Below are 13,768 nucleotides of genomic sequence, written 5' to 3'. Positions count from 1 at the left end.
CCTATAGGAGGGAAATGAAAGTGGGAAGTAGAGATGAAAGAGATTTTAAAAAATAACACAATCTCTCACTAAAGTAATAAATATTCATCAAATACATGGAAAACACAGAAAAGTACAAGGAAGAAAATTAAATTCACTGATAATGTCACTTTGACTTGTTAGAAATGCAAATCCTCGGCCCTAAACCAGACTTACTGAATCAAAACTCTGGGCATGAGGCCCAGTAATTGGTGTTCTAACAAGCCCTCCCAGTGATTCTGATGCTGGGGAAAGTTAGAGAACCACTAATCTAGATTTAACTATTATTAACATTTTGTTTCAGATCCTTGTAGTCTTTTAAAAAATATGAAATATTTCAGACATACAAATAAGTATAGAGAATATAACAAAAACCCACGTACCTACCACTTAGCTTAGAAAGCAAAATACTAGACAAACAGTTGAAGTTCCCTGTGTATCTCTCTCTCATTCTGTTCTTTTGTTTTCTTCCCCAGAGGTAATCAGTATTCTGGATTTGGTATTTCTCCTTAAAAATTATTGTTGGCTGGGGGCGGTGGCTCACACCTGTAATCCCAGCACTTTGGGAGGCCAAGATGTGGTTGGATCACTTGAGCTCAGGAATTTGAGATTAGCCTGGGCAACATGGCGAAACCTTGTCTCTACAAAAAATACAAAAATTAGCCAGGTGTGGTGGTACATGCCTGTAGTCCCAGGTACTTGGGAGGCTGAGGTGGGAGGATGGCTTGAGTCAGGGAGGTGGAGGCTGCAGTGAGAGGAAATCAAGCCAATACTGCAGCCTGGATGACAGAGCAAGACCTTGTCTCAAAAAAAAAAAAATTGTTTATATATCTATTTAATCTATAAGCAACATTGTTTGCTGTTTTCTAGATTTTAGAACTTTATATAAATGGTTTCATACTTTATGTATCCTTCTGCAATTTGTATTTTATCTCAGTATTGTGTTTTTGAAATTTAGCTGGGTCAATGCATGCAACAAGATTAATTCTTTCTCATTGTAGTATTCTGCATAATATTCTGTCATATGGCTATACCATAATTTACTTATTCATTCTCCTGTTGGTGGAATTTTGGGTTGTTCACATTTTTTTCTCTATTACAAACAGTTCTGCAATGAACATTCTTCCACATACTCATTGAGCAAATGTATAAGAATTTCTCTAGGAGTTAAAGTTTAGGGGTGATCTCCATCTATCTACCTATCTATTATTCAATCATCTCCAATACTAGAATTGCTGGGTCCCAGGGTCATCTTCAGCTATTCTAGATACTTCCTAATTGTTTCCCAAAGTCGTAATAGTTTCCACAAAATTTCATTGTATTTTTTCCCTTATATCTTGTGCATTTGGGATTTTGTTTAAAAAGTCCTTCCCCAGTCAACAAGTCACAAAGACATTCTCCTGCATATATTAACTTCATAGTTTTACCTTTCACATTCACAGTCTACCCTCTTAGGTGGAAAAATAGGGATCCAGTTGTATATTTCTTTTCATGGAGAGCCAAATTTCCCAATGCCATCTACTAAACAGCCCATTTCCCATTGGTTTGTGGTGCAGGCCTGTAAACTCACCCACTTAACAAACATTTGTTGAAGCCTGCCTCGTACCAGTTTTGTGTTGGGTGTTGTTGAAGGCTTGAAGATACACGGCCCCTGCTCTCCGGGAATTCACCCTCCTGTGGAGACACAGCCACATAAAAAACTACAATATTGTGGTAAGTGTTAGCTTAGCTGTACAGGTAAGGTGCTCTCGGTTTCTGACTTATCTGGGAAAGTCAGGGAAGGTTTCATCGAAGTGACAAGTTAGGTCTTAGAGAAACAGAAAAAAAAATTGCAAATGCAGGGGGAAAGGTGCAAGTGATCAGGGCTGGTTTGGGGTCCAGAGGAATTTCATGTGTCTCTAGGATGAGAGGTTAGAAGCCCTCCAACGAAGTAGAGAGATAGTGAGTCCTGTTTATGGGTAAAGGGACAGAGGGAGTCATTTTCAGCCCATCTGTGCTTGAAGTGGAGAAACAAACCCACCCTCGAAGGCACAAAGTCCCACCTACTCTGTGCCCCACCCCAGGGTTTAGGCTTGAGGAAGAGGAGGGGCTGGAATTAAACCATCAGGAAGAAAACATTTTCAGACTAATATTTACTATTTTGTGGGGGTAGACTTCACTTCCCAGCCAGCTCCTTGAGATGGCTTCAGAAACCCCTACTTGCCCCACTCCAGAGATATAAATTCATTCCCTTCTGTAGAAGCTGCTCCGGGATTGAGGGAAGGATGGAGTAGGAGGGGAAGAAGGCAAAAAGGTGGGAGAAGCTTCTAGTTGTTCTGGCTTCTGCTCCAGCTCGGGTTGGGTCTGACCATAAATCTGAACGTATGCAGAGAGAGCTGGGAGTGCTCAGGGATTGTCTGGGGCCCAAGGACCCGGGAAGGTGGTTGGGAACAGCTAACCAATTCACTTCAGGTGGGGAATACTCGGCCAGCCATGTGACCTAGGCGGCCATTTTCTCACACCCTGCTGTCGCCATCTTCCATGCAGACAAAGACACCATCCCCCACCCTTATGTGATTCGGGCGTGGTGACTGCCTGGTTACTGAGATTTGGAAGCACGCATATTTAACCCCAGACAAATGCCCGCAAACAACATTTTGGCTTGCAAGTAGGGTATGTAGCCGCACCAGCCGACTCGCCGCTTCTTCCCGGTCACTTGGCCGTCCTCCTTCTCCCTCCTCCGCTATTTCCTTACCTACGGGGCAGCCAGGAGGCGGGGCCAGCGTGGTCGCGAGGAAGGGACGGGCGGGCGCGAGCTGTCAGTCAGAAGCCCCGTCCCCTCGCGGAGAACGCACAGTGGGCGGAGTCGGGCGCCGCCGGCCTGGGATCCGGAAGTCGGAGCCTAGCTGCGCGAGAGCATCTGCTCGCCCAACCGACTTGTCGTGTTGCCCTCGCTTCTCAGATCTCCGCGGAAAGTGTAGGTAAGAAACTACTCTCCTCTTTTCTCACCTAGACGGCCGGGCAGTTAGGATCGTGTATTGGATGTGAAACCAGAGATGCCCGCCAGCCTGGAATAGAGAGGTAAACAGCTGGATCCTTTCCAGGGTAGAAGGACCCGGAAGAGGGGCAGGGTTCGCGGCACACGTGGGAGACGCGCCTAATTGCCTTTTAGCGGAGTGGAGTTTGCCGGGAGAGGGGCATTGCCCCATCCCACCTAGAAAGGTGTAGACCCGGGACACACGGTGTAGAGAGGGACAAACTTCACTTGTGTGGTGAAGCGTTGATCGTCCTCAAGATAGTGAGGCTCCATTCTGCATTCACCCTGTATAGACAGGAGTCGACCCACCGAAGGAATGGGGGACATCCACCCCAACCGTGTAGAGACATCTCCCTCAACCCAGCTGAGCATCGCAGACTTCTCCCGACTTAAGGCACTTCCTTGGCTTGACTCTAGACAGCCGCCTCGAGGCACCTCCTCAGGACAGACAGAGGCTTTGATGTATCTGCCCCCATACCAGTATAGAGGAGCTTAGAAACATTTAATATACAGAGGGAGGGCACCTCCTCCCCATTCGCGTAGACCTAGAGCGCTCAGTGTCCCTCCCTAACTCACCCGTTCCCAAAGTGGTTGCAGATACAGGCCTCATCCTATAGACAACTAAGCCAATTGCCCCCTCCTCCTAGGTTAGATTGAGTCCCCATTGTGGAGAATCAGACCTGATCCCTACTTCCGTAGCCTCCGTTTTACCGAATGTGTAATTTTTCGAAGCACCCAAACAGAAACAGACCTTAATCCATGAAGAAACAGGTCTGTCCCTTGAGGGGCCATGGGGGTAGAGGGGCTCAGATGTGTTCCTCTCCTTTTGAGGTAGACACAGATCATCCCCCTACCTCCCCTACCTCCCCCAAAGATTTAGCATCACTAAATGTAGCAAGGGAGATACCCCACAGGAGCAGATATGCAGGTCTCCCTCCCTGTAATGTTGAGAGGGAGTGACATCGTTGATTACCCGGCAGTGCAGTGCCTACGGTCTCTCCCCTTTACCCAAGGTAGTGGAGCTCAGATCTGTTTCTCTCCACCCAGGGTAGACTCACAGACGCCCCCACCCCCAAGTATTAGGGCTGATCTACTAATTTATAGCTGCATTGCCTGCCCCTTCCACACACCACCCATGCAGAGAACCAGAGCCCCTATTTCTTTCAGTGTTAGTGTGCTGCTGACTTCAACCAGCATAAAAGATGAAAGTTGTCACAGTCCACCTCCCATAGAAGGGTCCAGAATAGCTCACTGCAGGTAAGGTGCAGACCTGCTTATTCAAAGCTGCATAGTTGTGGAATCAGGCATATCGATCCCGCACCTCAGCCCTCTCCAGGGTAAAGAGACGCAGGACCCATCCCCACAATCTAGAGATAAACAGATCTGTGGTTCTTTTCCCATGCAGCAGAGATGCACACAGCCACTTTGTGGGTTTCCCCAGTTTCTCTGCACCCCAGAGTAGGGGGACAGATGGCAATCCCCCCCAACCCAAATCACTGAGGTATAGACCCCAGGCATATGCAGGCACAGATTTTTACCCCCTCCTCCAAGATTTTGTACTTATCTCAGTCCATATAGACACTCAGGTAAGAATCCCTGTTCTCAGGCCCCTTTTCCCCAGGGTAAACTCCTGGGCTCTATTTACGCCCTTCCCCACCACCTCTCCCAGGGTAGATGAGGTATAGAATCCCCTACTTGGGAAAAGAGGCACTATTATCACCCCATATAGAAGTAGACCATCCTTGCGTGCCCCTTTCCCCTCAGTGTGGAGGTGTTTAGCGCTAGTCTTCTACCTAGAATATAACACTGTAGTGTGGAGGAATAAGAACCAAAGACCTCATCTGATGCTTTGAGCTACTGACTACACCCGGGATGAGGTTGAGACCTATTCCTCCCTTTGGGTAGTATGACACTTCCTTCTCTGTGTGAACTCAACCATATGAGGCTCTAGCTTCAGCTTTTCCCAGTTTTCCTAATTATTACGGCTTCCTCATAATGTTCTTTAACATTTTACCTTTAGGGGACTTAGGAGGGAGCTTGTGGCATTGTAGTTCCCAGCTGTCTTCAAATTGCTTCTTCGCCCATTCTTACAGGAAGAGAACAAGCAGATTTGAACCTGTCTGGTTTCAAGCTGGTCATCGCGATGAAACTTAGACACAGTGAGTTTCCTTTACCACCCCTCCCAATCCTGTGCTTTTAATGAATATTCATAGAATTTCACAGCAACTTTTCGTTGTTTTGGTTTTGTTTTGAGATGGAGTCTTGCTCTGTCACCCAGGCTGGAGTGCAGTGGTGCAATCTCAGTGCACTGTAACCTCCGCCTCCAGGGTTCAAGCATTTCCTGCCTCAGCCTACCGAGTAGCTGGGATTATAGATATGTGCCACCGTGCCAGGCTACTTTTTGTATTTTTAGTAGAGACGGAGTTTCATCATGTTGGCCAGGCTGGTCTTGAACTCCTGACTGCAAGTGATCTGCCCCTGTTGGCCTCCTAAAGTGCTGGGATTACAGGCGTGAGCCACTGAGCCCGGCCTTCACAGCAACTTCTAAAAACTGCTGAATATGTTTCAGATCACTCAGTCTGGGTCTTTTTCATATGGTATCATTGCTGTCTTCTTGACTTCCTTGTCAGAGAATGTTTCCCTTATGCCCCATTCTCAATTTATAGATGAGGAAACTGAGGCTTAGCAAGGTTAAGTAATTTGATCTGAGGTGAATTGCAATAAATGACATATCACACTGCCTATAACCCCAACATGTCCTAACATTTTTCTCTATCAGTTGGTACCATAAGTTGTACTAGTGGTTAAGAGCGTGCTTGTAATCGCAGCTGCTTGGGAGGCTGAGGGAGAGGAGAATTGCTTGAGCCTGGGAAGCAGAGGTTGTGGTGAGCCAAGATCATGCCACTGCACTCCAGTATGGGCAACAGACTGAGACGCTATCTCAAAAAAAAAAAAAAAAAAAAAAGAAAAGAAAAAACGAAACAAAAAAAGAAAAGAAAATGATAACATTTGGATAGTACACTGGCACTGGGTGGGCTGGATGAGGATTGTGTAACCCAGTGGCTCTGTTTTATGTGTGAGTGCTGGCCCTGCCAGTGGACAGCCTGGTGGGAAAAAACTTCATACATTTTTTATATAATCATAAAAATGTCATCAAGAATCATACTGTTAATACCAAAAGCAAATAATCATACTTTTTTAAAAATTTTAATTTGCATGTTTTTTGGAGATGGAGTCTTGCTTTGTCACCCAGGCCGGAGAGCTGTGGTGCCATCTCGGCTCACTGCAACCTTCACCTCCTGGGCTCAAGCGATTCTCCTGCCTCAGCCTCTGGAGTAGCTGGGATTACAGGTGCCTGCCACTGCACCTGGCTAATTTTTGTATTTTTAGTAGAGACGAAGTTTCGCCCTGTTGGCCAGGTTGGTCTCGAACTCCTGACCTCAAGTGATCCGCCTGCCTTGGCCTCCCAAAGTGCTGGAATTGCAGGCGTGAACCACCATGCCCGACCAAATAATCATATTTATAAGTAACACAAGAAAGGTGGTAATTATACTTTATTTAGGAACATCTAATACTAGATGATAAAAATATTGATAGTGATGGAAAAGACAAAAATTACCTGGTTAAATAAAGTAGGCTATATGCATACTTAAGAATTCTGGCTGTTTAAAAAATAAAGAAGTATTGTATAGAAAGATTATATGTAAAAACTGTATTGTGTGGAAAGACTATTAGATGGAGAGATGTTCAGATTTGCTAACTGAAAGAAGTTGGCCCACAGGACTACAGTATGTTATCTTTTATGGAAGAAAATGGGAGGAAATAAGAATATATATTGGTATTTACATAAAGAAAATGATGCACAATAAACTAATAAAGTGCTTTCTTGTGGCAGTGAGGGGACTGCAATGGATAGGGACAAGCATGGGAGGGAGACCTTTCAAAATAACACCTTTTTATTTTGGAATCATATGACTATTACCTGTTAAAAATAAAGAATAATTCTACACATCTACATTAGTGAGGAAAATGGTGAAAATTGAATAGAAAAACTTCCTATGTGCACACAAAACCAAGACCTTCACTGGTAAATTGCAATTAATGATCAGACTAACTGGGATGATTGCTGGGAAAGATGGGGGGAGGTACCGTGTGGTGCAGCTGTCTGCACTCTGGGCTGGGGATATCTTGGACCCAAATGATGATGATCAAGTCTGGGAATGTTTTTGAGGAGTGCTGAAGAGTGTTCAAATGCAGTTTTAACTGTTGTGCATTCTTTTAAATTTTTTATTTTTTTCGAGACAGAGTCTCGCTCTGTCTGCCCAGGCTGGAGTACAGTGGTGTGATCTCAGCTCACTGCAACCTCTGCCTCCTGGGCTCAAGCGATTTTCCAGCCTCAGCCACCCGAGTAGCTGGGATTATAGGTGCCTGCCACCACACTTGTCTAATTTTTAAATTTTTAGTAGAGATGGGATTTCATCATGTTGGCCAGACTGGTTTTGAACTCCTGACCTCAGGTGATTCTCCCGCCTTGCCTCCCAAAGTGCTGGGATTACAGGCATGAGCCACTGCGACCAGCCTATTTTTTATTTTTTATTTTTACATTAAAAAAAATTTTTTTTTGAGATGAAGTTTTGCTCTGTACCCCAGGCTGGAGTGCAGTGGCAGGATCGTGGCTCACTGCAAGATCTTGGCTCACTGCAATCTCCACCTCCCGGTTCAAGCAGTTCTCCTGCCTCAGCCTCCCAAGTAGCTGGGATTATAGGCGCCTGCCACCACACCCAGCTAATTTTTATATTTTTAATAGAGACGGGATTTCACCATGTTGGCCAGGCTGGTCTTGAACTTGTGGCCTCAAGTGATCTGCCCGCCTTGGCCTCCCAAAGTGCTGTGTTTATACGTGTGAGCCACCATGCCTGGCCTATTTTTTATTTTTTTTGAGATGGAGTCTTGCTCTGTTGCCCGGGCTGGAGTACAGTGGCATGGTCTCGGCTCACTGCAACCTCTGCCTCCTGGTCTCAAGCGATTCTTCTGCCTCAGCCTCCTGAGTAGCTGGGATTACAGGTGCGTACCACCACGCCCGGCTATTTTTTTTTGTATTTTCAGTAGAGACAGGGTTTCGCCATGTTGGCTAGGCTGGTCTCCAACTCTTGACCTCAAGGGATCCACCTGCCTCGGCCTCCCAAAGTGCTGGGATTACAGGCGTGAGCTACGGCGCCTGGCCACTGTTCATGTTTGAGTAGTTATTTTTTAAGGGGGGAGTGTTCTACCACTTAAAAAGTTTACAACTGGCAGGGCAAGATGGCTCACGCCTGTAATCCCAGCACTTTGGGAGGCCAAGACGGGCAGATCACGAGGTCAGGAGTTCGAGACCAGTCTGGCCAACATAGTGAAACCCCATCTCTACTAAAAATACAAAAAATTAGCCGAGTGTGGTAGTGTATGCCTGTAATCCCAGCTACTTGGGAGGCTGAGGCAGGAGAATCACGTGAACCCGGGAGGTGGAGGTTGTAGTAAGCTGAGATCGCGCCATTGCACTCCAGCCTGGGTGATAGTGCGAGACTTCATCTCAAAAAAAAAAAAAAAAAGTTTACAACTATTGGTGTTGGTGGCACAGGTGTATAATCCATGGAACTTGCCTACCTGCCTGCCTTGTCTGCCTGCTGGTTGGTTACCAAACACTGATAAACATGTCATAGTAGGACAATGGAGGGGCAAAGGAATTGCGGCTTTGTGCAGAAGTGCGATTGTAATAGACTGTGGGATGCTAGCTGGTCAGGAAGGGAAGAAGGATGGCTGACAAATAAGGAACTGAGTAGAACGTTCAGGACTCCAAGAGGTTGTACAATTGGGCTTGAAGATAGGACAGAGGGGTGTCTGAGACTGCTTTCAGAAGTCCAAGCAGTTACAGGTCGTTCCCCCATAGGTGTAACCATAGGAATGGGTGGGTGAGTGGCTATGATTGAGTGGAGATCCTTGGAGGTGAAGATGTCAAGGAAGTGGGAAATCTAGATTGTTGGAAGGGTTGCCTGGTGGTCTCCAAAGTCACCCAGGTTGTTGGTGGCAGGAGTTGGGTCGAAAGAAAAGCAATGAACCAGGTGCTTCAATAGATGAGGAAAAGTAAGTCATAGATGACAGGCATAGCAGCCTAGTTGGGGCCTCAAAAAGAGCAGGGTTTTTATCCTATCCCTCTCCACACATTTTTTGAGATGGAGTCTCACTCTGTCACCCAGGCTGGAGTGTAGTGGTGCTGTCATAGCTCATTGCCGCCTCAACCTCCTGGGCTCAAGCGATCCTCCTGCCTCAGCCTTCTGAGTAGCTGGGACTACAGGCATTTGCCACTATGCCCTACTAATTTTTTTTTTTTTTTTCAGTAGAGATGAGGGTCTTTCTGTGTTGTCCAGGCTGGTCTTGAACTACTGAGCTCAAACAGTCCTCCCACCTTGGCTTCCCAAAGTGCTGGGATTACAGGTGTGAGCTACCACACCTGTTTTTTTTTCGTTTTGTTTTGTTTTGTTTTTTTCTTTTTAACAAGAGGGAAAAATAGTCTCAGCTTGGCACTGGTGAGTCTGGAGGACTACGTTCTCTACCTACTGACCCCAGGATAAACATGTGCCAGTGAAAACAACCACCACCTTTTGAGAGGCCTGCAAGTGAAGCATTGTCCTTGGGAGAGCCAAGTCTCAAGGCAGGAGCTTGGGGAATTGATTCCAGGGAGAGGTTGTTAGGGGAGTGTTGATCACCCAGGTGGGAGTTTCAGAGAATGTTGTGGGGAGTTTGATGCTACGGCAGAGGAAGGATGAGAGGAATGAAGCCAGTGGGTGTACAGGGACATCTGTGGGTGACAGTGTGGGAGATATGGGATTAACGAATACAGAGATCTGCTTTTGAGTACTGATAAATTGGTGATTTTAGGCCTAGATGATGTTGGTGGATGCATTGAGGCTCAGAGAGGTTTTAAAAAATTCTTCAAGGTCATATAGCTAGGTAGTTGTTGAGCCAGAGTAAGAATATCTGCTGGTTATAAAATGGTAGCTGTTTTCTCTCTGAAGTTGTTGAAAAATCTGTGAGCAGAGGCTTCTGAGTGCTGGGAGGGATGAGTGACTGTACCCCCTTCTCCTTTTTCCCTCCCCGCTTCTCTTCTCCCCTCTGAAGCACATTCTTTTTCTCTCCAAGTGATGTATTTTCTTTCATTGTGTGCTTGTATCCATTGCAGGCACTCAGTTTCCAGGGAAGTTAGGCTGATGGAAATTGTTGAGTAAAATGTCCAGACCTGGTTCATTCCAAACCTCACATTTTTTTTGTTGTTGTTGCAACATGAGTACTTCAGAAGAAAGGAGACTGGAGGTCTGTTTTGTGTTTATTTATACTATTTATTTAAATTTGACCCATTCACATTTGTTATGAGACATTTATGTCTGCTCAGATTTCTACCGTCTTATTTTTTATTTATTTATTTTTTTGAGACGCAGTCTCGCCCTGTCACCCAGGCTGGAGTGCAGTGGTGTGATCTCAGCTCACTGCAACCTCCGCCTCCTGGGTTCAAGCGATTCTCCTGCCTCAGCCTCCTGAGTAGCTGGGATTACAGGTGCCTGCCACCATACCCAGTTAATTTTTGTATTTTTAGTGCAGACAGGGTTTTACCATGTTGGCCAGGCTGGTCTCGAACTCCTGATCTCATGATGCGCCCACCTCAGCCTTCCAAAGTGCTGGGATTACAGGTGTGAGCCACCATGCACGGCCCTCTACCATCTTATTTTATATTTATTGTTTATTTTGTTTCCTCTTATTCCCTTATTTATGCTTTGCTAACTTGATGAAGTTTTTAAACAATTCTCCATCGGTAATTAAAGTTATGTTGGTAATTGTATTCATATTTATATCAAACATAATTAATTCTGTATTTCTCTATCACTTTACCAAAGTTAAATAATGACTATTTTGTAACCTACCCTTTCAAAATGAAACCTTTAGCATGCTTTCGTGCTTTTGCTTTTCCAACCCCCATTACTTGATTTCTGGATTTTGTTGAAATCATTTGATATTTCAGTTCTGAACTATTTCCTTATGATATGCTTCTTAGATTTTAAGAATCCTTTTTTTTTTGTTTGTTTTTTTGAGACAGGGTCTCACTCTGTCGGCCAGGCTAGAGTGTAGTGGTGTGATCATGGCTCACTGCAACCTCTGCCTCCTGGGTCAAGTGATCGTCCTGCCTCATCCTCCTGAGTAGCTGGGACAACAGGCATGTGCCGTCACACCTGGCTAATTTTTTTTTGAGACAGAGTCTTGGTCTGTCGCCCAGGCTAGAGTGCAGTGATGCGATCTTGGCTCACCGCAACCTCCACCTCCTGGGTTCACTCAATTCTCCTGCCTCAGCCTCTCGAGTAGCTGGGATTACAGGCGTGTGCCAACACACCCAGCTAATTTTTGTATTTTTAGTAGAGACGAGGTTTCACCACATTGGACAGGCTAGTCTCAAACTCCTGACCTCAAGTGATCCATCCACCTTGGTCTCCCAAAGTGCTGGGATTACAGGCGCGAGTCACCGCACCTGGCCCCCAGCTGATTTTTGCATTTTTTTGTAGAGACGGGGTTTCACCATGTTGCCCAGGCTGGTCTTGAACTACTGAGCTTAAATGATCCACCTACCTCGGCCTCCCAAAGTGCTGGGATTATAGGCGTGAGCCGCTGCGGCTGGCCCTTAGAATCCTTTCTTAATATATCTTCCAGTTCTTAGCCACATGAGAGCTTGCTTGTTTAGATTCAGTGATTTTCTTTTCTTTCTTTCTTTTTTTTTGAGATGGAGTCTCACTGTGCTGTCCAGACTGGAGTGCAGTGACACCATCTCGGCTCATTGCAGCCTCCACCTCCCGGATTCAAGAGATTCTCCTGCCTCAGTCTCCTGAGTAGTTGGGATTACAGTTGTGTGCCATCATGCCTGGCTAATTTTTGTATTTTTAGTAGAGGTGGGTTTCACCATGTTGGCCAGACTGGTCTTGAACTTCTGAGCTCAAGTGATCTACCCGCCTTGGCCTCCCGAAGTGCAGGGATTGTAGCTGTGAGCCATCACTCCTGGCCTCAGTGATAAGTTTTAGTAGATTTCCTGCCCACCACTATTTGTTTCCTTTTGCTTGGGATCTTTATTCTGATTTAATTTTTATTTTGCCAGTAGTTTTATCCAAAAGGAAACACAGGGCCAGGCGTGGTGGCTCATGCCTGTAATCCGAGCACTTTGGGAGGCTGAAGCGAGCCAATGACTTGAGGCTGGGAGTTTGAGACCAGCCTGGCCAACATGGCAAAACCCCATCTTTTGTAAAAATACAAAAATTAGCCAGGCACAGTGGTGCACACCTGTAATCCCAGCTACTCCGGAGGCTGAGGCAGGAGATTTCCTTGAACCCAGGAGGTGGAGGTTGTAGTGAGCTGAGGTGGCACCACTGCACTCCAGCCTGGGTGACAGAGCAAGACTCTGTCTCAAAAAAAAAAAAAGAAAGAAAGAAAGAAAAGAAAAAAAGACAGGTGGTAATCTTTGCTCACCTGAAAATGTCTTTTGTTACCTTCACATAGTAAGAGTGATCTATTGGTTAGAATTTTATCTCTTTATCTTTGGAGTTCAGAAATTTCATCAGGATATGTTCAGGGTATGTCTTTTTGGTTGTTAATCTTTTTTTTTTTTTCTTTTCTTTTCTTTTTTTTTTTTGAGGCAGGATCTCTGTTGTCCAGGCTGGAGTGCAGTGGTGCCATCGTAGCTCACTGTAACTTTGAACTCCTGGGATCAACCAGTCCTCCTGCCTCAGCTTCCTGAGAGCTAGGACTACAGGTGCGCGCCACCACACTGGGCTAATTAAAAATATTTTTGTGTGTAGACGAGGTCTCACTATGTTGCCTGGATTAGTCTCAAACTCTTGGTGTCAAGCGATCCTCCCACTTCAGCCTCCCAAAATGCTGGGATGACAGGGTGAGCCATGGCGCCCAGCCTTGGTTGTTAATCTTGTTGCTGCCTGTTTCTTTCCAATCTGAAACCTCAAGCCTATGTTCAACTTAAGGAACTTTCATCTGTTATTTCAGAAAATTATTGCTTCTCCATTTGTACCCTTTTCTCTTTCAGGAACTCCTGTTGTTTAGATTTTAGCTTTCTTGGCTCTATTGTCCATTTTTTCTTTTATATTTTTGCTCATCATTTCCATTTCTTTGAATTTTTGCTCTAAGTAAGCTCCCTCCTTTGGTCTTCTAGCTTATTAATTTGATTGTTAGTGATGTCTTTTTTGTTTTTCACTATTTCTATTGAATTTTTTTTAAGAGACAGAGTCTCACTATGTTGCCTAGGCTGTTCTCGAACTCCTAGGGTCAAGTGATCCTCTTGCCTCAGCCTCCCAGCTAGCAACAGGCAGGTGCCACTGTGCCCAGCTTCAGTTTTGACTGTTAGAGCAGTCTGTGTTTGTGTATTTTTTTTGAGAAATGGAGTCTTGCTATGTTGCCCAGGCTGGATTAGAACTACTGGGCTCAAGGGATCCTCCTACCTTAACCTCCCATGTAGCTGGGACTACGGGCATGTGCCACTGCACCTGGCTTTTGAATTTTTATTCAGTGTCAAGTTTTGGGAAATCTTTTTTTCTCACACAGTTCCTTTGAAGTATCTTCTTGATTCTCCTTAAGAATTTGCAGTAGCGGCCGGGCGCGGTGGCTCAAGCCTGTAATCCCAGCACTTTGGGAGGCCGAGACGGGTGGATCACG

At 45.5% G+C, this 13,768-nt stretch overlaps 1 protein-coding gene across 1 annotated transcript in view; it reads left to right on the top strand.

The window, feature by feature from the left end:
• The first annotated feature begins 2,639 nt into the window (after positions 1-2,639).
• GNL3L (G protein nucleolar 3 like) overlaps positions 2,640-13,768 on the top strand; it is a 40,113-nt gene continuing 28,984 nt past the window's right edge. The window contains exons 1-2 of the mRNA XM_007991804.3: positions 2,640-2,978; positions 5,128-5,193. Of these exons, the coding sequence (XP_007989995.2) occupies positions 5,178-5,193 (16 nt within the window). The 5' untranslated portion in view covers positions 2,640-2,978; positions 5,128-5,177. The remainder of the gene's footprint in view (positions 2,979-5,127; positions 5,194-13,768) is intronic.

Source organism: Chlorocebus sabaeus, chromosome X (genome assembly GCF_047675955.1).
Source record: "Chlorocebus sabaeus isolate Y175 chromosome X, mChlSab1.0.hap1, whole genome shotgun sequence".
Classification (NCBI taxonomy): Eukaryota; Metazoa; Chordata; class Mammalia; order Primates; family Cercopithecidae; genus Chlorocebus; species Chlorocebus sabaeus.
This window is presented reverse-complemented; position numbering and strand designations above follow the sequence as displayed.